The sequence below is a fragment of the Vanellus vanellus genome, assembly GCF_965231255.1.
Source record: "Vanellus vanellus genome assembly, chromosome: 5".
NCBI lineage: Eukaryota > Metazoa > Chordata > Aves > Charadriiformes > Charadriidae > Vanellus > Vanellus vanellus.
In genome coordinates, this window is record NC_138910.1 from 70,247,994 (window position 1) to 70,273,856 (window position 25,863).

Below are 25,863 nucleotides of genomic sequence, written 5' to 3' on the forward strand. Positions count from 1 at the left end.
TGGCACGTTTGCAAGGAGCACTCGAGAGCCCCGGGATGGACGTGGAGGGCCCTGGGCGGTGACGTAAGGACTCACACGGGCTCGGCTCGGCTCGCCAGCCGGCCCCCATGTCCCCGGGGCCTGCGACGGCCCCGGCGGAGGGAGGCAGGGAGACGGCGGAGGTAAGGAGCCCGGCGGCGGGTGGCCCCCCGCCGGGGCGGACCTGGCCGCGGGGCGCCCGGGGGCCGTGGCCGCGGGGCGCGGGCGGGCTGGGAGGCAGGGCAGGGAGGCCGGACTCCTCCTCCGGCGAGGCCGGACGTGAACGCCAGGCACACCGGTGGCCCGCGAGTGGCTCGGGGTGCGTGGGTCGCCGGTCAGCCCCGCCGCAGCCACGGCGCTGCCGGGGCGGTCCCCGCGCTTCCCCCCACATCCCCCAACCCATCCCCGCGGGGTCCCCCCGGGGCCCCGGTGGCCCGCTGTGTGCCGGGGGTCCCCGTGGGGCTCTGCTCCCGGAGCGCTCCGGGAAGGGCTGAACTCGTCCCCGGGGGTGTCCGTGCGTCCGTCCTGCCAGCGCTGTGACCGGGCTGCCGGGGCAGGGAGCCCCGCTCAGGGGGTGTCCGTCCCTCCGTCTGTCCGTGCTGCGTGTCCGCCGGTCCGGGACTCGTCCGGCGGGCAGGTGGTAGTGGCGGGGGGTCGGGTGCCGCCGGGGGTCCCGGTGCCGTTCCCGGCGGGGTGTGAGTCTCCGCGGGGGCTCGGCGGCGGTGCGGGGCCCGGCGCGGAGCCGGTGCTGATGCGGGTCGGGCTGCGGCTCCTGCTGCTGGCGGGATCCCGGTGCCGTCCTGGTCCCGGAGCGGTCCCGGTGCCAGTGAGGGTCGGAGTCCCGGTGCCGCTGCCGTGCGGTGCGGGGTCCCGGTGTGAATCGGGGTCCCGGTGCGAGTCGGGATCTTGGTGCCGGTGCGGATCGGCGTCCCGGTGCCGATGCCGGTGCCCGCCCCGCCGGTCAGGTGACGGCGACTGGAATTTGACACCGGCGGCGGCGGCGGCGGGAGCGGGATGGAGCCGCCGCTGCCCCGCACTGCGCGCCCGCCCGCCGGCACCGGCACCGCACCCCGAGGCGCACCGGGACCGAGACCCGCACCCCGAGGCGCAGCGGGAGCGGCAGCGGGAGCGGCACTGGGAGCAGCGGCGGGAGCCGGTGTCGGTGCCGGCGGGGCAGCGCCGGCCCCCGCCCGCGCCCCGCCCCGGCGCGGCGGCTGCGGGCGGCGGGGGGCGGCGGGGAGCGGAGGCGATGCGGGGCGGCGGCGGCCCGGGGGATGGTCCCCGCCGCGGGCACGGTGAGTGCGGACCGGGGCGGCGGGCGGCACCGTCTGCCCCAGCCTGCCGGCGGCGCCGGGCCTCGGCGGCGGCTCGTACTGGGGCTGCGGGGGGAGCGAGGGGGGCGACCGCTTCGCCGCCCGCCCCCCGGTAATACCCGCGGGGCGTCGAGGGGGCTCAGGCGGCCCCCGGGCAGGCTCCCGCCGGGCGGTTCCCGGGGTGCAGAGCCCGGCCCGGCGGCGGGAAGCGCTCGGGGCCGCGGCGGGGCCGGGGTTCCCTGCCCGGGCGGGGAGAGGAGGGACCCCGCTGCGGGTGCCGGGAGGCACGGGGACGGGCTCACCCGCCTCTTCCCTGGGCTCCCGCCCCGGCCCTTTGGGCACGTCGGGCAGGCCGGTGCCCGGCTGCCCGGGCGGTGAGCGGGGGAGAGCCCCGGGACGGCGGTGTCCGGGCCGGCACTGCCCGGCGCCCCCCGGCTCTGCTTTCCCCGGGCTGGGGCCGAGTTTAGTCTCGCCCGTGTGCCCCACGTGTCCGACTCCGGCCTCCCACGGCTTTGCGGGGCGGGTGCCAGCACCGCGTCACACGTGGGGTTGATTTCTGACACCCCCCACCCCCCCCTCCGTCACTCCTACTGCCAGGAGCAGCGCGGTGGGATGCCGGGCCTCCGCCGGGTCCACCGGTGCCCGCAGGTTCCCGTGGGGGTCTCCGCGCATCCCCCCGCGCTGCCAGGCAGGACCCGCGCCCGCAGGGCTGACACGGCGAGCAGCGTCGAGCGAGGCCCCAGCGTAGCCCCCTTCCAAAAGCGGCCGCTCCGTGAGCTGAGACCCTCACCCCGGGGCTGGGGCACCCGCTGGCCCCGCGTGGATGTGCTTCGCGAGTGGCTGCTGCCGCCCCCGGGCCCACGGGGCACCCGCTCCCCTGCGCACTGTGCGGGCAGTGGGGCTGTCGCCAGGGCTCTGCACGGGTTGGGTGTGGGGTGACCCGCTGCTGCTCAGCCCCCGGGCGGGGGACACGTGTGGCAAGTCCTCACATGGATGGGCCTGATCCTGACTCTGGAAAGGGCTACAGGAGCCTGTTAATGGTCCAGCCATCTCTTGCAGCCAGGCAGGTGCCCCCTACCCCATACGGGAGCTGGGGTTCTGCCGTGGGGGGTGCAGGTCTGGCACCCCCGTGGGACACCCAGGAGCTTGGCTCAGCCCTGCCCGCGCTGGGTGAAAGCAGGGGCCGAGCAGGGCCGGCTGCTGCCCCTGCCACAGGGATGCGGGGCCAGCGTGGGCTGCGGTCCTGCGTGGGCTGCGGTCCTGCGCGCTCGGGGAGCTGCGTCTGGGGACGGGGCTCCGTGTCTGCGGAGACAGCGGCAGGGCCGGCACCGGGGATGCCCGGGGGCGAAGGGAGGCTGCCCTCGCCCGGCGCCCCGCCGGCAGCGCTCCCGCCGCAGAGCTCGGGGCCGTGCTGCCGCCGGACGGGAGAAGCCTGAACTGCACCGGCTGCGCCGTCCCGTCCCGTCCAGTCCCCTCCCGCCGGGATGCTGGGGCCGAGGGGCCGCGGCGGGGCGGCCGGCCGCGGGAGCGGGGACCGAGGTGGGGGGGAACCCTCGCCTGGCCTCTCCGGGGGTGCCGGCCTGGGAAAACCATGACCTGGCGGCAGCGGCTGGCGTGGGGCCACGGGCCGCCACGGGAGCGACGTGCTGCGTGGGCTGTGCTTGGCCAGGCTGCGGCGGCTGGCGGGGCCGGGGGGGCCGGTGCCAGCCCTGCCTGCAACCGGGGACGCATCCTGCCCGGTGCATGGCCCCCAGAGGAGGTACATGGGCCTGGCAGTGCCCATCACGGCCCTTTGCCATGGCACGGCCAGTGCAGGGTGGCATGAGATGCAGCAATTGTGACTTGAGTACCATCCCCTGAGATGCTGGGGTGACTGGGGGAACTGATTTTCTCTCCATATGCCAGCAGTGTACAGCCATGTCCCTTCATTTTTTGGTCAAGAGCGCTCTCCTCAGCATGTCCCATCCCATCTTTGCTGTGGAAGCGCCTGAGACATGCCAGGGCAAAGCCATGAAGGGGACAGGGGAACTCTCCACTGCAGGATGCCACCAAGCTCCAAGGGGACAGTCAAGTCCCAAGAGACAGGGGATGCAGCAGATGGGCTGAGGAGGGTTCAGGCCCCCTGGGAGCCACCTCTGGGGGATCCTGGCTTGGGACACCGGGGCACAGGGGCTTCCCTGCACCCTGGGGGAGCTGGGAAAGGAGGTGCAACATGTAGCTGCAGACTGGGAGTTGCCCCTGCACCTCCTGGGGGACATCGCTCCCCTGAGACTGTGGTTGCTGCTCCGCTGGGACTATGCACAGTGGGGACTGAATTCCCCTGTGTGTGTTGGGGCAGAGGGTGCTGGGCAGTGGTGTTGGGCTGGATGACTACATCGAGCCTAATGTGATCCCCCGTGCCCCACCGCATCCCCAGTGGGACCTGCCTACCCATCCTGCTTCTCACGGTCCCACTCGCCTGGGCTGCTCCTGGGCTGCGTGTCCCACCTCCGTGCAGGCAGTGGGCAGAGGAGCCAGCACAGGGCCAGGGGGTGGCTGCACCAGGGGAACCCTGCGCTAATGGATTTGGAGTTTCCAAGGTCATGCTCCCACCGTGAGCAAGAAAAACATTCCCAGGGAAGGGCCATGGGAAAGGCCCCCCCTCCCGCGGTGCTCCCAGCCCCAGCCGCTGCCTCACAGCCCAGCCTGGCATCCCGGGCTGCTCATGCGAGGAGGCGGCTGCATCCCCCTGAGGAGAGGTGCTGGGCGAAGGCTGGGACACCCCAGCTGCCAAATCACTGGGAAGGGGTGTGCGGGGTGGTGAGGATGCCTGGCTGAGCAAAGAGGGGACAGGGACGGGACATGCATGGGGTGCAGGAGGGGTTGCGGAGTGCTGGGGGGTGAGGGAGGGCATGGCTTGCTTGGCAGGGGCAGGCGAGAGGTGCGCCAGCTCCCAGCCGGCCGGCTTGATCTCCACCCCATCCCCTCTGCGTGGGTGCTGACCCCCACCTCTGCACTTGCAGCCAGCATGGAGCAGCGAGTGGGGCCACCAGAGCCAAGACCTGCAGGACCCACTACGCATCCGCAGCCCAAGGTGAGCCCAGGCCTGGCTAGCCACAATGGCTGGGACCACATGTCCCCATGCCCATCCCCATCCCCATCTCATGGAGCCTTGTCCCTGGTGTGGGGACCCTGCCCAGGGCTCACCCCACTGCTTTGTTGCAGGAAGGGATGCTGTGGGGCCTCCTCGCCATCCTGTCACTGCTGGCTGGGCTGGCCACGGGTACACTGCGAACGCCACACTGCAACAAGACGCTGGACGCGGCCCCCACACTGCGGGACATGGCCACCGCCAGCCCGGCTGTGGAGGACGGAGTGGAGGTACCGCTCGCCGCTGCCTGGAGCCAGCTGTACGGTGCGTGTTGGGGCAGGACCCCCAGCCTGGGCACGGTGGCCCCAGGTGTGGGACATGGGTGGGTTGGGAGCCACTGTGGTGAGCCCTAGCCCATGCGGGGCTGCCTCTGCACATCGGGGCAGAGCAGGGTGGGGGCTGAATGCATGGGACCCCGTGTTTCATGCTGGGGTGGTGGCAGAGCCCTGGGGATGAGGAGCTGCTTGGCCAGGTGTCCACCCACTCCACTGCCCCACGATCACCTGCCCAATGCCATGGCAGGTGGTCAGGAGGGGTCTGCAGGTCATGGCGGGTGACAGGCGAGCTTGGCGGGCCCCAGGAGGATGGCAGATACGGGATGGGATCTTACACTGTCATCCCCTCCATGTGCAGGGGACAACACGACGACGGGTGGCCCGGGTGCCACAGAGCTGGCAGAGGACCTGCTGCTGCGTGCTGAGCGCTCACCGCCGGGCACCGGCAAAGCCAAGAAGGGGGCACGGAAACCTTCGCGGGGGGCCCGCGGGCGCAACTGCCACATCCGCAACCTGATGGTGAAGGTGCGCGACCTGGGCCTGGGCTTCAACTCGGATGAGATTGTGCTCTTCAAGTACTGCAGCGGATCCTGCCACCGGGCACGCAGCAACTACGACCTGACGCTGGGCAGCCTGCTGCGGCAGCAGCTCATCACCCCGGGGCCGCAGGAGCGGGTCCTCAGCCACCCCTGCTGCCGGCCCACCCGCTACGAGGCTGTCTCCTTCATGGACGTGCAGAACACGTGGCAAACGGTGGAGAAGCTCTCGGCAGCTGAGTGTAGCTGCATCGGCTGAGGAGGGGGCTGCCGGCTCGGCCCTGGCTCGACACATGGCAGCAGACCCCGGCTTGTGGCGCACAGCAGCGCTGATGCTCAGAGGAAGGGTCTGGCAGAGGCGCGTGCCCCTGGTTTTACGTGGCCACAAAGGACTGAGGCAAGGTGGAGCTGTGATGCGGTGGTCGGTGGCCAAACCCCCTCCCACTCAGTGCCAAGCAGCTGGTGCCGCTGGCTACGCAGGGTCCTGCCGGGGTGCAGCCTGGCTCAGCCGTGGGAGAGAAGCAGGAGGGAGCACGGAGCATCCCCGCTGCTTGCAAGGCTCTACCAGCCCTGTATCCACCAGCGGTGCCCGGCTCACCAGTGCCCTGCCTGGACTGGTGCTCTCGCACCCCTGCTGTAGGGGAGCTGGGGCCAAGAGTCGCCCAAGCTTCAGAGGGGGACAGTAAAGGGGGCAAAACCTCCCTGTCCCCTCGGGCCCCCTGGGGCTGGCAGCAGCCAGAGCTGCCCTGCAAGGAGGGGGTGTCCCCTGAGGACAGGGGTGCAGCGGGGCCAAACCACGCCAGCGTGGGGTGGGGGACCTGCACGCAGGCCGGTGGCAACAGCCCCCAGTGCTCCACAGGGCAGTGGAGCATGGGCACCTGCCGGGCCCCCTGCCCGGCTCCCAGGGGGGTGGCAGGGTCCCCCCGCGGCCCCCGCGGTGCTGCGGCACTAACCTATTTATTACTCTAAATTATTTATTTATTGTTCTCGAGCGGCAGCTCCTATTTATGACTTTGGGCCCCCGAGGGCCGGGTGTAATTTAACCCCAGCGCGGCTGTGAAGCCCTCGGGCAGCGCCCCGTCCCTGTCCCCCGGTGCCCCGTGCCCCCAACCCCCTTTTTCTATTATTTGTAAAATTGGAGGGATAAACTCTATTTTTGTACAGTCGCCTTTTCCTGTAGCAATAAAGCGATGGGCTGCGTGTCCAACCCCTGCGTGTGCCCGTGATGGGGAGGGGAGGGGGGGGGGGCGGCATGTTTGTTCCCCGTGGGTCCGGCAGCGGGAGGCGGCGCTGAGCGGCTCTCCTGCCGGCCCCACGCGTGGGGAGCAGGGGCGGCGCTCGGTGCCCAGCAGGGGACGCGCGTGGGCCCGGGACTACGGCTCCCGTCGTGCGGCGCGGCGCTGCGGCAGGTCCCGGGCTGCCCGGCCGCGCCTGCGGGGCAGCGGGACCGGGCGGTGCCGGAGCGGAACGGGGCGGAGGTGCGTCTCGGGGCGTCCCGAGAAGCAGGAGGGGAGGTGGGGGGGGGGCGCATCCCGGCCCGCCCCGCCGTACCGAGCCGAGCCCGGCCGCGCCGCCCCCCTCGTCGGGGCGGGGAGGCGGGTCCCGCCGCGATGCGGCTGCCCGTGCGCCGCCGCTGTCGCCCGCCCGCCGCCGCCGCCGCCGCCGTCGCCGCCGCCGCCTCCGCCTCCTAAAGCGCCGCCGCAGCCATGGAGCGGAGGGCGGAGGCGCCGCCGCCGCAGGGCCTTGACTTCACCGTGGAGAACGTGGAGAAGGTGAGCGACCCTTCCCCCATCGCCCCCTCCCCAGCCCACGGGCGGCGGGATGCTGATGCCTCCGGGGGGGGGGGGGGGGGGGGGGAGCGGGCGGGCACCTGCTCGGCGGTGCCGGGCCCGGGGAGGGCGGTGGGGCGGCATCTCCTCCCCCCACCTCCCCGTCCCCGCGCTTAAGGGGGGGCTCCGGAGCGGGGTGCGAGAGGTGGAGTCGGCGGCGGCGGCTCCCGTGCGCCGGGGCAGCCCGGGGAGGGCAAATGATGTGGCAGAAATGGGAACAGAAGGGAGGAGTTGTGTCTTGGACGGGCGTCCTCTGGGTCGCCGGGCAGGGAGAGCCGACGGGCTGTCCCCGGCGTTGTCAGTGTCTCCGTCAGGCAGGGAAGGGAAGGCACCCGGGCTTTCACCAGGTGCTGGGAATTGTTGGGAATTACGGTTGGGAAAAGCCTTTGGAGGGCGGATGGCCCGGTGATGCCTTTCTAAACCTGGGTTGATCCAGCCCCCGTGCTCCTGCTGATGCTTGAGGTCCTCCTAAGCAGCTGCAGGGCAAGAGGAACAAGGTCGCGATTGCCGAAACCTGGGATCCAGGGAAAGGCCACAGCAAACTGAGGCCTGCCAGCATCACACTGCTGCTGGGAAGAGCCCGGAGCAGCCTCCACGTGACCTGGGGTTCATCACGGAGACCCCAGCGAGCAAAACGCTTCCCTTGGGCCATCTTGGAGGTGATGAGGGCAGGACAGCAGAGGATGTGTCCCTGAAGGGCAAACGGCAAGAGAGCGCTTCTCCCGTCCGCTCACCCTGTAGCCAGACATCTGCTTGGAGACTGACAGCCTGTCGATCCATAGCTTGGTCCCCAGACAGCTAGTGGGAATCCCAGCGTCCTCATTTTTCCTCGATAAGAATAGACCGAGTTCCTTGCCAAAGCGATGCCCACGAGCGTGCTGGTGGGCACACGGCTTGTGTTTCGCACCCAGCAGCTTGCCTGGCCTCCTGGGAGGTGTCGGGTCAGAGGGTGGCAGATTTGTAAGTGGGCACCAGTTGCCTTTGTGGCCTCAGGTGAGGCAGCCCACCTCTGCCAGGGAAACGTAGACAGAGCACGGCCGAGGGGGATTAACTGATGTCTGGAAAATGCTACATTAATGCAACCTTCTGCAGCTTAATCTGCATATATCCAGGGCTGCTGGATGATTTTGCCTCTGACTTCCTTTCTCTTCGGCAGACACAAACCGCTCCTTTGTTTGCACCAACAATGAAGCGCACACTTGCCCGGGAAGGGTGGGCAGTGCCAGGGTGGGGGGCACTGGGGCGAGGTGGGACTGTGCTGAGAGGCAGCTCGTCCTCGCTGCGCCGCGCTGGATTTAGCCTCCTGACGCCTGGGAGGAGGCAAAGATGCCCTCTAGGATGCTTCAGCTCCCCTCCCCCAGCCTGCCCAGCTTCTCCTGGTCTCCGCAGGCTTTGCCATCTCGGTGGTGTCATCTAGAGATGCGGCTGTGGACCGCGGTGGGGCTCTGAGCTGCTGGCTGGGGGTAGCAGCACGGTCCCTGCCCAGGGGAGGAAATGTGGGGTGGGATCAGAAAAAGCTCAGAGATTCAGCAACTTGGAGCCCCCCTGTCTCTGTCCTTTCGAGGGAGAGCTGTGGGGCGTTTCTGGTACTAACGGAAGGAAAGGTGGGCTTTGCTGGGGGCTGGGCTGGTGGGAGGCAGGTGGGTAGAGCTGCTTTGTCAGAGGTGATGCTGGCAGATAAATGATGCTTCTCCTGGCCTGGGCTCTTCTGCCTGCCAGGTTTTGTGCATGGCTCTATTAATAACACTGAATACTGATTAAAGCCGGGGTTGGACTCCACTCTGAGTCAATCAGTGATAAGTGCTGGGGTTAGGAACAGCGTAAGGAGCTGGTTATCTCCTAAGTCAGAGGGTCGAAGCCTCTCCAGGTCAGCCATGATGGAAGTCGTCATGTGTGGCAGTTGTAGCCAGGGAAGTCTCTGGTGAGATTGTGCCCGTCACGCTTTTCTGATGGTTTTCGTGGAGAGGAACCACGTCCCTGGAAGACCCTCCTGTACCCCTGTTGTTTATTATGTGGTGGGCTGGGCAAATGCCCCCGCAAGTTTTGCAGGGCTCTGGGTGCCCGGTTGGCTGAAGAGGATCATTGCTGTGTTTATCCAGCATGACTTGTGCCAGAGTTAGATCCCTCCAGCTGTGACCAGTGGTTGCAGGGAGGCGGGAGGGTGTGGATGCTGTAGGCTGGACCCACGCTGCCCTTTGCCAGCCAGCAGGTCCGAAAGCCTGCAGGTAGCAGTCAGGCAGCTGCCTCTGTCCCTGAGGAGGTGACAGGTTCAGGTGCTGCACTCCAGGAGCCATCTGAAAGTTGCTCCCTGTATTTATTTTTTTTGCTCTGTTTTTCCATAGGGAGCTCTCTCGGGACACAGGGAAGGAGCGGGGCCGTGCCGGGGCTGCGCTGTTGCAGTACGGTCACTGTGTCGGCATCCCCTGGTCCCAGCTGAGAGCTGCTCGGCTGCTTTTTTTGTTGTCTTCCAAACCTGACCTAGATGCCGCTTTGGCTTCAGCACAGCTAGAGCAGGCTGGTGTGGCCGTGCTGCGTGGACCTGCTGGGCAGAGAGCAGCTCTGGGCTGGCTCTGCTGCTGTTGCTGGAGGGGTCGGAGGGAAGGGGGAGGCTGGGCAAGCCAGGGGGCTGCAGGCTGCGAGGATGGCTCGGTCTAAACGGTGCGATCTGGTTTTGTGACCTGCGTGTGCTTTTGCATGCCCAGGGGCTGTCCCCGGCGTGACTGACAGCCTGATGGTGGAGCGACGCTGCCCTGGGGAGGTGATGCTCCTGCTGCAGTGTGAAGTCTGCTCCTGTGAAGATGGATTGCAGACGTTGGGTCCCAGCTGGCTGTGTGCGTCTCGGAGGAGCAGTGCACCAGCAGGACTTGTGCCTTGCATTTTTGGTCTCGCCCAGGTCAGGGGTGGCAGCACCTAACACTGCCATGTTGGACAGGAAAGAGGAGCGCGAGACCCTCTTTACGTGTTTTCAGTGCAGTTAAATCTGCCCCAGCAGTATGCCCCTTTTTGAAATAAGAAAGAAAGCAGTGCCAGTCCTCCGTGAATTTCCCCATGTGCCTGCTCTTGCCCTCTTTTTTTGTCTGATTCCTTCCAGGTCTTTCCTCCCTTGGCTTGTCTCATCCCCTGGGGTGTTTGTAATATTCACTGACGTCTTTTCCCTAGCACATTAGTGGTCTGGCATCTCTGGGCCTTCCAGATTGCCGTGTGCCTCTCTGGAGATGCCTGATGAATGCACAGAGTCTCTCCGGCAGGATGGGTAGGCGGGGTGTCATGGAGCTGACATCCGGAGCCTACCGTGAAGGGAGAGGGGTGGCTTTGATCACCGCTCCTTGGAGATGCTGAGCCTCGGGGATGCGGCAGCTGCCGGGGCTGCCTTCCACCCGGGAAGATGGGGAGGAGAAACCCAAGTGCATCTGCTTTCTTCAGAAAAAGGTTATTGCCTGTCTTCGGAAACATGATCAAGAGAATTATGGATATGTTGGGATGGGGGAATGGCATCCCCTGTCTGGTGCACCGCTGGCAGCGGCTTGGCCGCTTCTTCCTTAGAGGCAGCCTGTGTACGTGAGATGTGGCAGCCGTGCCCGGGATGGTAGGTTAGGGGCCTCAGAAGGGGAGATTCTTGCAAAATTGAGGGAAGCGAGGAGGCACTTGTTTAGCATTTAAGCAGATCTTCACTGCAAAAGCAGATTCCACCCGGAGCCAACCTTGGCTGAACACCTTGCTCCTTCCTGTAGCCTGGTGGTGATGGGATGAGAGGGCAGCACCTTGTGTTTGCCAGGGCTTGGCTTTGCCCTACAAGGGCCATCGCTGGAGCCTCACCTCAGCTCCGACATCTTACAGAGCAGGAATGGATGAGATCGGCACGTGAGTGCCAGCGGGGATTCCTCTCAAAACGCTTGCAAGATTTGTTCACCGAAGTGGTGGGTAGAAACACGAGATGGTGGGCAGAGGTGTTCTGGTCACTCTTGCAACTCGTCCTGGGCTCTGTGCCCCAGGGTTCCTCCAGTGCTGCTCATCCTTTGCTTGTGCAGACCCCCAGCCACCACCCCTGAGACCACGTGTCTCCGACAGCCCCTGTCCCTGCTGGGGACAACGCCATTCTCAGCGAAGCAGCAGGAGACATGCTGAGGCCGCCGAGCTGTGTCTGGGCTGCAGCCCCTTCTGGACAGCCAGGGACCGGGTGTGGGCAAGCTGGGCTCAAAGAGGGGTGTGAAGTGACAGCGTGTCTTATTAGGAGTGGGGGGAAAAAAAAAAAAACAAAACCACCAACATTCTTTGGGACTGCTGGCAAAGTGTGGGTGCCTTGAGCAGGAGCAGCACGCTTGGCAGAACACGCAGGGCTTTATTTTGCATCCATTTGCTATCCTCGGCGATTCGGCAGGCTGCCGCCTTCCCGGGGCCGCTGGCTGCTGAGCCTGCCCCGCCGTGGCAGGGGGATGGATGGGGGAGGGTGGTGGCTGCTGCGTGGGGCCGGGGGAGCCGGGGATGATGTTCCCGTCGCTCGACAGAGCCGTGGTAATGGCTGTGCTGTCGCAGGCCTGGAGCGCTGTCGGTGCGAGTGCGTTCAGCTAGAAAGGAGAGCGAGAGGCTACAGTGGGAGACATCCTGGGGGGGTCCTGCTGGAAGAAGGCTGGTGGCTGCCGAGAGGCCATGGCCACCACTGCCCCTGACATGCCACAGCTGTGGGCGCGGGGTAAGGAGCAGAACAAGAATATATTTTGCAGCTTGCTGTTTTCCCTGCCGGGTTGCAGACCTCAGAGCCGTACCTGCTGTTACCTCCATTAGCTCAAGCAGACTGGTCCCTGAAGGAGACCCGTTTCCCTGTGGAGCCCCCCAGGAATGGCAGGCAGCACGATCCCACTCTGTGGGGCCGGAGCTGCACGTCTGGGGCTCCTCTCGTCACCCCACAAATGGCACGGACACAACACCTCTCTGCTGGGGACCCTCATGGATTTATGCGGTGCAGTCGGGGAGACAGCCTGCTGGCTCTGGGCTCCCTGCAGAAGCTCCAAGGGGTGAGGGCTGGGAGATGCTGTGCTCGTAGCAGCTCCTTTTCCCGTGTGATACCGGACTGCGAGGTAACATCAGGTGCCTTTGCTTGGTGGTAACTCTCCTTGGACTGGTCCCCCTCCTGCTGTCCAAAGTGACCAACGTGGGACCTCTGACCCATGCCTTTTAGGCAAGCTCCCAGCCCCAAGGCCAGCTGACTTCTGGCTCTCTTGAGCAGCTGATACCACTCCAGTATCTAGACCCTAACTGACTTTGGCCACAGCTTTTTAGGGCAGAGAAGAGCCATCATAACAAGCTTGAATTATTTTCAACCAAGCAGAGCTGATGTTGGAGAAAGCTCCTTCCTTGGCCAAAGGACATAGCTGACAGCCGGGCTGTTTACCAGCTCTCATGTTACAGGTCTAATTGCGGAGGAGGCAGGTCTGGTGGCAGCCACCCCTTCAAATCAGAATGCACAAAGCCTCCCTGTTAGATGTCACTGCCTGATTTCATGCCTTCTGCTTCTCCCTCCTGGCACTAATGAGTTCCCCTCGTCATCTCCAGTGCTTTCTGATGGGCCTGAGAGTGCTGGCCACTGTGGTGATGTCAAAGTCCAGTGGCAGCTGGTGCTGGTGCCGGCCTCTGGGATGAGAATGGTGCCTTTCCTTGCTGGGGAGGAGAGTGACGGCTGTTCAGGTACCCTTCTGCAGGGCACGGTGCCTTGCAGCCTCCTGTCCCACTCTCAGCAGAGGATGGTCCTTGGCCGATGTGAGTGGTAGGCTAGGGAAAGAGCCTAGTCTTCTCCCAAGGGCTTCATCTTTTGCTTTGAGCTGGTCGAGGATGGTTCCAGTATTGATGCCCATCCTTGGAGGCTCCCTGGAAAACTCTCCCGTGTCATGTAGAGCACCGGATGGGGTGTGCTGTTTGCAGCCCTGGGACACGTGCTGCCTTGCCTCTCTACCTGGCATCCTGCACGCAGACTGGAAAAGCCGTGCTCCAGTCAGGAGCTGCGACAGCCAGTCCCATCCTGGGCAGGGTGCTTGGGGAAGGGAGGAGAGAAAGCCAGCAGCTGCATTTTTCCGGAATATTCTTCTGACTTCCAATAGCTTGCAGCATGACTCTTCAGCATCAGCTTTGTTTCCATCCTCTGAATAACTTGGTGTAGTTGGTAGACTTTGTCATTTTACCGCTCACCCTCTCCCCGAGGTGCTGAGCAGCAGAGGTTCCAGCGTGTGTCCCTGGGGGCCTCCACTGGAAACCTCCCCAGAGGCTCCCTGTGGGAGGAGCGAGGCTCTGGGGTTGTGTTGCTGGGTGATGGGTGCCTCTCCAGGGAGCTCACTGCAGGGCGGACGGAGCATGAGGGGTGCAGGCGAGGTGCTGGGGTGGTGGTGGTGGGAAAGCCATCTGCGTGGCTGGAAAGCTGACCTTGCCTGGGGAGGGGTCTCACGACCTGATCGCTCATGGTTCCTCTAATGCGGTGGTAGTGACATCTCAGCAGTATGAGCGTCAAGGGGAGCATCTATGATAATGCTCCCTCTTTGCCATCCTTACGATGCAGCAGCCGTTTTTTTTGGCTTGGACAGTGCCAGAGTATGTGCTGCTGAGGCTGCGCGCAGGATGCTTGTGCAGGATGCTCCTGCAGGGGCTGCGCGCAGGGTGCTCGCACCTCACCCTCTTGCTGGGCTCTGCCTGGTCGCTTGCTCTTCTTCCTTCAGTCGGGTGACCCCATGAAAGTACCGGGGTCTGCTTGCTTGGAGGCGGTGGCAGGATCAGGCCTTAGCCAGCAGCGCCGGCAGGTTCAGCCAGGTGGAGGATGAGTCCGCAGCTGCTTCCCGGTGCATGCCAGCCCCTGCGCTGCTGCCCTGCCGCCTTCCCCATCACCTGTGACACCGTGTAAGGCTCACGTGGCGCGCACATTGCTCCGGGGGCTTGCTTTGGTGTACCCAGAGTGCGCGCAGTGCCACGCTTTCCCTGCACAGCTCCCCACCGTGAGAGCATGGAGCAGCAGCCCTGCAGCCAGCGCAGGTGAGGGGCTGGGAAGCTTGTGGGTTGGAAACCCAGCGCTGGAGGCCAGGTCCGTCCTCCACGTGTGGTGTGGTCCATGCTTTACAGACCTCATACTGGATTAGAGGTTAGGGCTCCTGGGGCATGCATACAGCTTATGCCTCCTAATACATGATGCATAGGGATTCCACCCCCCCCCAATTTTCTAAGCGTTAGCAGGAAGACTGTTCAAAATAGAAGAAATCAGTTAATTAGGGAATGTGTGGGAGTGTAAACGGAGAGGCTGGGAGGAGGTGGGGAGGGGTCCCGGGCTGGGGAGCAGGCAGAGGGGACCACTGCTGGCTTTTGCACGTTGTTGGGGTGCCCAGTGAGCAGGGCAGGAGAAGGATGGGCTGTCACCAACTCTGGGAATCTCAAGTGAGGTTTATTCTGGAAAGAAGATAAGCGGCAAACTCTGGTAAGAGCAAATAAGAGACTGAGCCGGTAATGGAGGAGATAGTTGGGAGCTTGAGCCCCAGCCCCGCTGCAGGACGACTCAGTCTTCAGCAGAAGAGCAGGGGTGGGAGCCAGGTTCCTACCCCCAGGAGTGGTTGAGCTTTTAGCACATCTGCAGCTGCTGCTTGATAGCGAAGTAAATTGTTGCTTTGACGGGAGGGGATGACAGTGCTTACCTCTGCCCCAGCGCCGGAGTGATGCTTTAGGTAAGAGTCCGAGATAACCGAGAACAGAGGAAGGTTTCGTGTAGCTGCTGATAAATTGTAGGCTCCCTTTGGCCACTCTGTTGGGACAAATTTCTCTCTCCCCACGTCCTGCTTATCTAGGGTTAACCTTTTCTGTGTCAGGAGACATCCTTTAGTGGGACAGATGCCTGTCCCTCTGCAGCCCGTGTCGGCTGGCTCCGTCTCCTACGACGTACTTCATAACCTCTTTCTTTCTCACAAAGAGGTTATCCTCGTTTCCCCCCCGCCATGAAGTCTTCAACAGAGGCGTTTCAAATGGTGGCCCAGGCAGTGCCATGTCTGTAAGGTTCCTGCCATTTTGTCCTCCTGCTCTTTGGTCTTGTGCTGGGAAGCAGTGGGAGGCACAAGCGCTTGCTTGGGAAGCTTGTTCCTGTGCCCCAGGCTGCCAGCTCTGCACACTTAAAAATAGGGTTTAAATCCTCTCCTGGGTACAAGAGCCACACAAGAATTTCATAGAGTTTTTTAGGGAGGAGGAGGAGGCTATTCGAGACCCGGAGCCAGGGTAGGGACACAAAAAATCCGCTGCACCTGCTGGAATCATCCTCTGATTTGATAGTGGGGCGCGACGGGTGCCTGATAGCCTGACAAATGCCATTGCTTTTCCTTGCTCCTGGCGTGCACAGTCAGCGGTTTGAAATGAAAGGCGCTGTGCCAGGCAGAAAACCTTGCTGCTGGAAGATGGAGTTCAGGCACGGGGTAGTTACTTTTCCCCTCTGTGTGCGAGGGCATCACTGGTTACCAGTTGCACCCGCTCAGGATAAGTAAGTGATTGATGTTGCCCTTAAGATTTATATAATATTCCTCTGCAAATAAAGCCTTGCAGCTTGTGTGAGACTGTTCACGTGGATCTGAGCTCTGCAAAGCAGTGACTAGATCTCCCAAAGCTGTCGGAGCAGGTAAGTGATGTTCTCCTCCATACGGGAGACGGAGTGAGCAGCCCGGGACTGTCGCAGGAGGTGGTGGCAGAGGCAGGGTTAGATGTCAGCTCTCCTGGCCCAGCTGTAACTGGGCGGGTTTGGGAATGCTTCAAAGGGTTTCTGAGGAGGGATTAATCCCTGAGCTTAGTGACTGTGGGTTTCCAGGGCTCTGTACAACCTGGCAGACAAAGATATCTGCAGCGGCTCTTGTATTCCGTGGACTCCCCTTCGCAAGCTTTGGGCCACACGTGCTTTCTGAGAGCGGGTGCAGGTGGAAGGCAGGAGTGCCGGTGTGATGTGTCCCTTATAGCCCTTGTGCTGCAGAGGGGTCCTGCACCCACTCTGGTGATGATGCATCAGCAGGGAAACAGGCAGGTTTGGCATGAGCGAAGGTGAGGATGGGAGATGACTAAGGAAAAGAAATTTCCAGAGTGATGCGTGAGACGAGGAAGGGAAGAATGCTTCACAGGTCCTCGCCCACTGCCAGATCGCTCTCACTTCGCTGGGAGCCCAAGGAGGGAGGCCAGCTAAGGCAGGCTGGTATGGGGAGGGGGCCGGCTTTGCAGGACAGTGGCTGGCGGGCAGCCCGGGCGCTGGGCTCCGTGCCGGTGAGCCTTCCCCTGGTGGGACTGTCCGCCGCTGTGTTCCTCGGCTGCTCTAGGACGCTTCCCTTTCTCTTCCAGGCTCTCCATCAGCTGTATTACGACCCAAACATCGAGAACAAGAACTTGGCTCAGAAATGGCTGATGCAGGCGCAGGTCTCCCCCCAGGCATGGCACTTCAGCTGGCTGCTGCTCAACATGGACAAGGTGCCCGAGATCCAGTACTTTGGTGCCAGCGCTCTCCACATTAAAATTTCCCGTTACTGGAATGACATCCCAGCCGACCAGTATGAGACCCTCAAGTCACAGCTCTTCACTCACATCACGCGCTTCGCCAGCGGCTCCAAGATCGTGCTGACCCGGCTGTGCGTGGCACTGGCCTCCCTGGCCCTCAGCATGATGCCGGAGGCTTGGCCCTGCGCCGTGGCAGACATGGTGCGCATGTTCCAGGCGGAGGACTCCAACGTGGACGGGCGAGCGCGGTGCCTGGCGCTGCTGGAGCTGCTAACGGTGCTGCCCGAGGAGTTTCAGACCAGTCGCCTGCCGCAGTACCGCAAGGGCCAGGTACGCAGCGTCCTGGCACAGGAGTGCGGCTCCGTCTTCCCTTTGCTGGAGCAGCTGCTGCAGCAGCAGGACTCCCCGGGTTTCATCAAGCAGAAGGTGTTGAAGTGCTTCTCCAGCTGGGTGCAGCTGGAGATCCCGCTGATGGACTGCGAGAACCTGATCCAGGCAGCTTTCACCTCTCTACAGGACCCGGAGCTCTTTGACACAGCGGTGGAGGCTGTTGTCAATGCCATTTCCCAGCCTGATGCCCAGAGGTAAGGGCAGCCTTTCCCACGTGCTGCTTGCTGCCAGCTGGTACTCCTGGGCATTGATGGGGGAACGGGGTGGGGAGAAAAAACCTCATGGTTTTTCTAGCTGCCCTCAGCCCTGGAGGTGATGATGACAGGGCTAGGAAGTGGGAGGGGTTAAAAGCAGCTGGGGTCTCCTGGTTTCACATAGTTTGTCCTGGAGGGCTTTGCACCATGATTGACTTGTGGGGACCATGTAGCCTTGAGCGGCTGCAGCCCATGTCCACCCTGCTGCTCTCAAGCAGAGGAGGTTGCTCCTGTCTGGCTTCTAGTGTCAGACCCTGCAGCGCCCAACTGGGGAACCATTGTTCAGCTCCAGCCACGGGGAGTTCAGAGACCCTCTGCCCTTGTGCTGCTGGTCCAGCCAAGGAGCTGATTTGATGCAGAGATAATAAAACCAGACCTGACAGTCTTCTCCCTCCTCCTGGCTCCAACTGCTTATGCCAGCCAAGGAGTCGTCCTTTGTCTGTGGCCATGGCTGCGTCTGGAGCAGCTGAGCTGGGAGCCAGGGCTGGGGCAGGTCCTGCTGGTGCTGTGCTGCGGGGCTCCCGGCTCGGCTGCGTTGTCCGAGCTGCCGTCAGCTCTCTGGACCAATGCCTGCAGAAGGGAAAATACATCTCCTCCGGTTCCCGTGGCCACATCCCCTCCTGGCTGCTTAGCAACCTTCCCCCAAAGAGGAGGTTTTCCGTGAAGGCTGAGCTGAGCTGCTGCTGCTGTGCATCCCTGTGCATCGCTGTGCAGCGCGTAGGCTCTGACCCTCTGCAGCGGTGCGGATGCTGCTGCCGTTGCAGGTGTGAGCCCTGGTCCTCCCCTTGGCTTCAGAGTTGCAGCCAGCGCAGTCCCCAGCTTGAAGGGACCCCGGCTCCTCGATGACAAGGGGATTGCATCTGGGGACTGCAAGTCCCGGTGCGCAAAGGGACCCCTCAGGATTTTGATGCATTGCTGGGTGTGGGGAGGGCTTGCCTCATTTGCCGGTGTTCAGAAGATGACCACACGCAGCTTTTCCTCCTACTGGGCAAAGGCTGTGGGCCAACATAAGCCCTTGTAGCAGGTTTGGTATAGAAAATGAGAAGGTGAGAGAAGGTGACTTGCAGTTCTGAAATGTTGAACTCTGCCTTCCTCCTTTCTGTTTCCCTTGAGTTTCAGACGTCCCTTGGCTGTGATTCCCCACCTGTGTGCAGGATCCTGGCCCTGCAGCGCTGTGCTTCAGCTGCATTAAAAACCTGAGCTTTCTGTTGAGCTTTCAAAGTTAATTTTGGTGAGAATCATGGCTGACAACGGAGCTTTCTCTCTGCTCCTGTGCTGACCCTGTCAAGCAGTTTCTGGCCCTGTTTGGTCCTGCCAAACTGGCTGCTCCCTTACAGCATCACCAGCACTTCCTCTCCATCCTTCTCTTCCTGGAGGCATCATCTGCTGCAGCAGAGCACCCTCCTGTCCACAGGCGTGCGGGCGGTGACAAGGATAGGGTGGGCAGCCGGCCTGAAAGGCTGCCCAGTGTGCAATCCTGGCGCAGCCCCCACTCCCGGGGCATGGGGACAGTGGTGGCATTGTCACAGGGCCGCCCTGCCAGGCGGCGTGTGGTGTTGGTTGCTCCAGGGAGAAGCAGGACTGTGCTTGGTGCTGAGATCCAGGGTGGCTTCAGGAGTAGGGTAGCACATGGAGATGCTGCTTCCTGGTCCCAGTGGGCTCTCTCTTCGCCTTTGTTCCTTGTGTCCTCCATCCTGCATCCCTCCTCCCGCTTCCCCTGGTGCCAGCTGTCCCGCCTCTCCGGCTTTGTTGCTCAGCCACAGCGGATCCAGCTCTTCCCTGAGCCCCCAGGGAGTCTCCTGACCTTTCTGTCTCTTTTCTCGACAGTCTGGGAGATCCCCGCTGCTTTTCAGCCACTCTCTTCCTCCACGGTCTCTCGCCTTTGTTTCTGCGGGGGCCTGGCTCCCCACTGCCCTTGGCCGCAGGCTCAGAGCATCCTCAGTGCTGGGCTGCTGACACGGTGCTCTCCAAAGCTTTGTAGGGCATCGCTCTGTGAGAGGGTTGGTGTTAGGGCTCCCCACTTTCCCACAGGTTCCCCTGGGTGTTATGGATGCTGTGTCTTTCCTCCTTGCCCCCTCCCAGCTGGCTTCATTGACATTGCTGCAGAGGCAATCATGCAGGTGTGCTTCTGCCATCAGCAGAAGGCTCAGCGGCTCATGAGGGTTAGGTAGCCGGGCACTGAGAGTTAGGTAGCCTGGGGGTCATCCTCCCAGGAGAGCACCACTTTGCAAGGCATCCCTTACTCTGCAGCTCCTCACCCTGGGAGCAGCCACCCGTGTCCAGGTGGAGAAGGGCAGGTGGGACCTCATGGGCAAGGAATACCTGGCCATGGCGCTGCATCACTCTTGGGTAAGTCGCTTGTGCCGGTGGCCTCTCTTTCGCTGCCTGCGAGCAGCAGCGGGTGGCTTTCATGCCTCTGAGGTGTTACTAGAGATGATGCAGCAGAGATTTGTAGGCGCAAAGCATTTGATCTCCTTACCTGCCAGGTGGGTGGGAGTCCTTTGCACCCAGAGGAGGGGGTGTCTCGGGCGTTGCTGGAGTCTGGACGCTGCTCCTCTGTAATGTACAGTGACCTGAGAAGAAACCTCAGAGGCTTGGCCAGGAGCTTGCAACTGGAGAACCTCTGTGCGCTCTTGGGGGCTCCTGAGTTGCAGGAAGGCAGGAATGGTGGTATTGTTGCATCTCGTTTGCAGAGGAGGCTTGGGCTGGATTTTCCATCTCGTTTGAGGATTATCCCTCAGCTAAGCGGGTCAGAGAGCTCAGCGGCGCGTGCTGCAGGAGGAGAGCTGGCACGCAGCAGCACTTGGCCATGCTCCTGCAGCCTGGCAGGTAGTGTCGGAGGCGAGAGGGACCTCTACATGGTGTGTGCCCATCATGGGAGTTGCAGAGCGTGGGCATCGGACACTGAGCTGCCTCTCTGAAAACAGCAGCGTGTTGCTGCAGTGGTGGAGCTGGCAGATCGCAGGTGTCCGGGTGCGATTGCTTGGTGTCCAGCCCATCTCTTCCCGGTCTTGGCACCTGGTGCTGAATCCCTGAAGAGAAATTGCACTAGAAGAATTTTCCAAGATCTTAATTAGAAACAGGTTTTTAATATGTTGTTTTTTCATCAGGACGTGGCTCAGATTTTAGATTAGGAAGGATGAGTTTGTTCTGCGTGAGCTGCCTATATCTCCGCTCTGCTGGTTGTCCCCTGCACCGTGGTGTGGTTTGGGAGGGTTGTGGGAAGGGCGGAGGAGGTGCTTGGTCCCATGGAGGGAGCTGTTGATGCTGCATTTCAGTGGGCTTTGAGAAGAGACTGGACAAACTCACAGAAGAAACCTTTGCTTGGCTGCTAAATACCAAGATATCAAATCTTGCTAACACAAATCACTGGAGGGAAATACATGGGGAACTGTCACTGTATGGCTGCCATCTTCATGCACTCTCTCACAGGCATTCCCAGTTATCATCTGCTGGAGGCAGGCTGCTCAGCTTGGTGGCCAAGAGCTCAGTCGGGCCAGGATTGTCTTGTCCTCTTCTGCCCGGCTCTGGGGTGCCATGAGTGGGAAGCGGTGGCCGGCAGCAGGGCTGGCAGGCACCATGTCTGCTTCCTGGGGCAAGCTGTGTGCCCAGTCAGGGCCATGGCACCAGCTGGTCGCTCTGGGCTGGGAAGCAGCGTTGAGTAGGTGGGGTGGCGTGGAGCTCCGTGCTCCTGGATGTGGAAGAGAGGAGCCTGGCTCTGGCTGGCTTGGCCAAGGCTTTTGGGTGACTGATTAAAACAACTCACCTAGAGTAGGAGTCTCTCTCCTCGCTGTGGACCCTCACATCTGTATAGGAGGTGAGCAGAGCAAGGTGGTGCTCAGGTTGTGCTTCACCCAGCCTTTTCTAGAAGTCTTCACTAACATGGGATGAGTTGCAGCATGGAAGCAAATTCTCTCTGTTGGCTGTGCAGGGAGTCTAGAGGACTAGCTCAGGTCTAAGCATCTGCACTGTGAGTATTTCAAGGTAACCAGCAGAAGCAGGATCCTTGTCATAAACTCCTACGGTTGTAAAACATATCTAGGGTAGTGTGAGCCCAGTGCTGTGGAGGAAGGATGGCTTTGCCCTACACTGGAGCAGTGGAAGGTCCCCCATGCCTTTTTGTCAGCTCCCTTGGGCTGACCCTGACTGCAGCATTGGTTCCCGGGGAGAGAAGCTGAATTCTCAAATTCTCCGTTATCACAGTACTCCTACACTGCCACAGGCATCGCTCCTGGGGCATCAGAAGCTTGAAAATGGTTTACACAAAAATACCTGACCCCTTTGTCATGTGATTTCCTCTGGGGGAGGGGAGCGGGGAGGGGGTGACCCCCGTCAGCACACAGAGGGGACACTGAGGCGCAGACACCCTCTTCCCTCTGTCTTCTCCCACTGACCCAGACCTGGAAGCTGCCACCACCAGCGTGGCTCTCTCCCTGCACTGGTGGCACTGATGGCTTTGTTCGCTCCTATGTTGGCCATAGCAAGAGCTGCTGGCAAGCTGTACAGCCAGACCGCTCCGGGGTGGACGTGTGGCTGTCTTGGTGTCAGCACTTGCATCTCTTCCCTGCGGTGGGCACAGGAGAGCTGGCATCACGTGTGCTTCCCGCTTGAGCATCCTTGGCCCCGCACCTGCGTGTGGCAGGGCAGGCGGGGAGCTCACGGAATAGCTGCAGCTCCGGATAACACGCCTCGGCAGGCAGGGAAATGGCAGGCTGCTCATCAGCCTCCAGCACGGCCTCTCTCCGGGGGCCCTGGGCTGCGTTTCACCTTGGCTGCCTCCTTCTCGTTGCCTTGGTTACCATCACTTCCAGGCAGCGGCGCTTAGGGGAGGCTGATGTGCGTGATGTGATGTGGGAGAGCTGTGCCGCGCAGAGCTGCGGCAGCCCGGGAGGGTGGGGGGCCGGGGGGATGTGCCGTAGGGCCAGCATCCTCCCTGGCTAGGAGTCCCTGTGGGTGACTGCCCACTTCATCCCAGCCAGAGAGCACAATCTAGATGTGCCCATGCTGGGCAGTCATGAGGCTTCCCACCGGCAGTTCTGGCTGCCCTCACACAGAGCTGAGAAGCATGGGCTGTAAGCACGGTGAAAAGAGCCTGCAGGTCTGCCCTCACCGCCCTTCTCCCACTCCCCATCGCTGCCGATGCTGCAGCACGTGGGCACAGCTCCCTCGGAGCTGGTCATGGCAGTGACAATTTAGCGCTGGCTGGGGGCTGCTGGCAGCCCTGTCAGCAGGCGCAGGCAGAGGCAGATGCCCACACCGTGGTACAGTGGGAGATTTGCACAGAGCTGGTGGCCGCTGGCTCAGCCCTTCTTTTCACTTGCAAAGGCTCCGCTGCGGGAGTACTCGGGGCTTCAGCCTTTGTCCCAATGCCACAGGCTGGGAGGAGAGTCCCTGTAAGTGGTACAGGCTCCTGGATGTCCCGTTGCACAAAGCAGCCGTCAAGTAGGGAAAGCTGGGCAGGAGCCCTGGGAGAGCATCAGGAGGGATGGAGGCCATGGCAGCTGGTGCCGGTGCGGCGATGCCTGGTACTGATTCAGGCTGTGCTTGCAGGTATGTGAACACCCTCCTGAAGCTCATTCCCCCCGTGCTGGGGCTCCAAGAGCAGCTGCGCCAGGCGGTCCAGAGTGGTGACATGGAGACGTCGCACGGGATCTGCCGCATTGCTGTGGCCTTGGGGGAGAACCACTCCCGGTGAGTGCTGGGGATGGTCCCCAGGAGAGGGAATGAGCTTGGAGCAGCCCGCTGTTCCCCATATGCTGCTTCATCCAGGGCCTGTCCTGCACCCTGTGATGTGTGTCGGGGCAGAGGAGCCAGGCTTGCAGCGGTGATACCACCCTGACCACGCTCTCCACTCCCCAGGGCCCTCCTGGACCAGGTGGAGCACTGGCAGAGCTTCCTGGCCCTGGTGAACATGATCATGTTCTGCACTGGCATCCCCGGGCACTACCCCGTCAACGAAACCACCAGCTCCTTGACTCTCACCTTCTGGTACACGCTGCAGGTCAGTGGCCATCATGGGGCAGCCTCCCCGGATCCTGCACTCCAGGCAGGGCTGGAGGCACCAGTGCATGGGGACTGGGGGTCTGGCCTGGCTGCGTTTGGTCCCCAGGGATTTCTGATGCCCCTGCTCCTCATCCTGCACTTGCAACCGCCGCAGGGTACATACCTCAGAAATGCTGGCCCCGTGGCTTGCTTTTTCCACCCCTAGTCTTCCTTGGAAGCCCAAGCCAGCCTTTAAGGGACTCATTAACATAACTAATTAAAACTTCATGCTAATTTTTTTTTTTTTCCCAGCAGCAGACCGGGTTGTTTAGCTCCTTGCTGCATGGCTGCACCGGCAGCAGTCAGGGAGGAGAGCGTGTGCAGGCTTATTGCAGGCTGGACCAGTCGTGGTCTCTTAGAGGAGGAAAGCGAGGGCTGGGTGCTGCTAGTGGCTGCCCAGCATGGAGTCTCTCTCCCAGGGCCAGTGTTCCTGCGCCAAGAGAGCAGCCCTGCCACGTCGTGCTCTATTTTTAGCCCCTGCTCATCCCCCCAGCTCCGTTCCTCCGCAATCTGATGCGGCGTGGTTAAGCGTGGGCAGGGAGGGGGGCAATGTTGGCGCTGTGCTGGCAGCTCCTCTGCTGCGTGGGGCTGTGCCGAGGCTCCCACCTCCCCTCACTTCTTCTCTGGATGGGTCTGAGGGTAGGGGTGCAGGCAGGAGAGCGCTGTGCTCCCCAGGGACCCATCCCAGCCTGCCTCGTGGTGTTCGAGGCATACGTGCTCCTGATGCAGGCATGCTCCCAAGGCTAGGACATGGCGGGGCAGTGCCACCCCTCTGTAACTGTACTGTGCTCAAGTGCCGAAGGGTCCACCCGGCTGCCGGAGCTTCTGGCATCTTGCCACCAGATAATGCTGCCACTACAGAAGGGCTCAGCATCAGGTGGACTTTGGGGAGCTGGAAATGCAACCTCTGAAGTGTGACAGGTCCCACCAGGCCTGGGAGGTGCCCCTGAGCCCCCTGTGCAGCAGGCGTGCTGGCTCTGTTTTCTTTCCCCACCTGATTTATTCCTCCTCCTGCCGCCAGGACGACATCCTCTCCTTTGAGCCGGACAAGCAGGCGGTGTACCAGCAGGTGTACAGGCCTGTCTACTTTCAGCTGGTGGATGTGCTGCTGCACAAAGCCCAGTTCCCCTCCGATGAGGAGTATGGCTTCTGGTCTTCAGATGAGAAGGAGCAGTTTCGGATATACAGGTACAGCTGGGAGGTTTGGGTTTGCTTCTCAGGCAGGCAAAGACACAGGCAGCATCCTGCCTCCCTCTAGCCTGAGCACCATGGGGAGACCCAAAGAGGGACACGGAGGAGATTCCTTCCACCAAGAGCTGTTTTGGCTGTGGTGGTGATATAGAAATGAGCTGGTGTTTTGGCACGGCACCAGTTGCCCTGCCTAGGAAGCCCTGGGAGCACTCTGCATTGGGCTGGGGCAGTGTCCTTGTGTGGGCAGCACCTGCACCTTTGCCTGGCAGTGGGAGGGAAAGTAACGTGTCCATGTGTGGAGCGCTCTGCAGGGGATGGGATCAATGTTTGGAGACCCTCCATGTTCTCTGCAGGGTGGACATCTCTGACACGCTGATGTACGTGTATGAGATGCTGGGCGCTGAGCTCCTGAGCAGCCTCTATGACAAACTGGGACGACTCCTGACCAACACGGAGCAGCCATCCACGTGGCAGGTGAGCGAGGGGACCTGGGTGCCACGCTGATGGCTACCAGCCCCTTGGGAACCTACCCTTGCCACAGGTTGAGTGCAAAGGGATGTGGCAGAGTGACCACCTTGAGCACATGTGAAGGCTCTCTGGGGTCTGCTGGGAGGAGGAACAGGTCTTCTTCTGCCTCCCTGTCATTAGCGCTGCCCAGGGACTAGCCTCCTTGGCTACTGGGGGGGTGTCTGAGCTAGTGCCTGGGGCTGGGGTGGGCATCAGGGGTCAGTGCGTGGTTCTGACAGTGCCTCTCCCACTCTGGCAGCACACAGAGGCCTTGCTTTATGGCTTCCAGTCCATTGCTGAGACCATTGACGTGAACTACTCCGATGTGGTGCCGGGGCTGATTGGCCTCATTCCCCGGATCAGCATCAGCAACGTGCAGCTTGCCGACACCGTCATGTTCACTATCGGTGAGGGCTTTGCTTGTGCGCAGGCTGGGCTGGGGAGGGGGATCCCCTCTGACACCCCTCCTGCCCAGTAATAACAGCAGTGAAAAGCAAAGCTGAGCATCCTGGGATGTGGGGAACAAGATCCCACAGCGCAGTCCTGCGGTCTGATCCCATCTGTGTGCACAGGGGCCCTGTCGGAGTGGCTGGCTGATCACCCCGTCATGATTAACAACGTGCTGCCACTGGTGCTCCAAGCCTTGGGCAACCCTGAGCTCTCCATCTCCAGCGTCTCCACCCTGAAGAAGATCTGCCGGGAGTGCAAGTATGACCTGCCGCCCTATGCTGCCAACATTGTCGCCGTGTCACAGGTAGGAGCTGGATGCAGACGGACATGGGGTTATGAGCTGGGATGTGCTCTGTGCACACCCTTTTCCCTGCAAGGATCAGGGCAGCAGGACGCAAAGCAGCAGCTCAGGGCATCTTGCTTGGCATGGGGGACTTGTTTTCTG

The 25,863-nt window shown here is 62.2% G+C and overlaps 2 protein-coding genes across 3 annotated transcripts in view; both read left to right on the forward strand.

Annotated features, from left to right (window-relative positions):
* Positions 1-4,176: 4,176 nt before the first annotated feature.
* Positions 4,177-5,531, forward strand: ARTN (artemin; the record flags this gene model as incomplete). The annotated part of the gene is made up of 3 exons (XM_082483587.1): positions 4,177-4,404; positions 4,536-4,725; positions 5,095-5,531. 3 exons carry the CDS (start codon positions 4,177-4,179, stop codon positions 5,529-5,531), a joined length of 855 nt encoding a protein of 284 aa, XP_082339713.1.
* A 1,414-nt stretch (positions 5,532-6,945) lies between these two features.
* Positions 6,946-25,863, forward strand: part of IPO13 (importin 13) — a 32,108-nt gene continuing 13,190 nt past the window's right edge. For both annotated transcript variants that reach the window (XM_082483525.1, XM_082483526.1), the window contains exons 1-8: positions 6,946-7,044; positions 16,432-17,168; positions 22,779-22,919; positions 23,088-23,229; positions 24,292-24,458; positions 24,815-24,935; positions 25,228-25,375; positions 25,541-25,722. In XM_082483525.1, the coding sequence (XP_082339651.1) occupies positions 6,979-7,044; positions 16,432-17,168; positions 22,779-22,919; positions 23,088-23,229; positions 24,292-24,458; positions 24,815-24,935; positions 25,228-25,375; positions 25,541-25,722 (1,704 nt within the window). In that variant the 5' untranslated portion in view covers positions 6,946-6,978. The remainder of the gene's footprint in view (positions 7,045-16,431; positions 17,169-22,778; positions 22,920-23,087; positions 23,230-24,291; positions 24,459-24,814; positions 24,936-25,227; positions 25,376-25,540; positions 25,723-25,863) is intronic.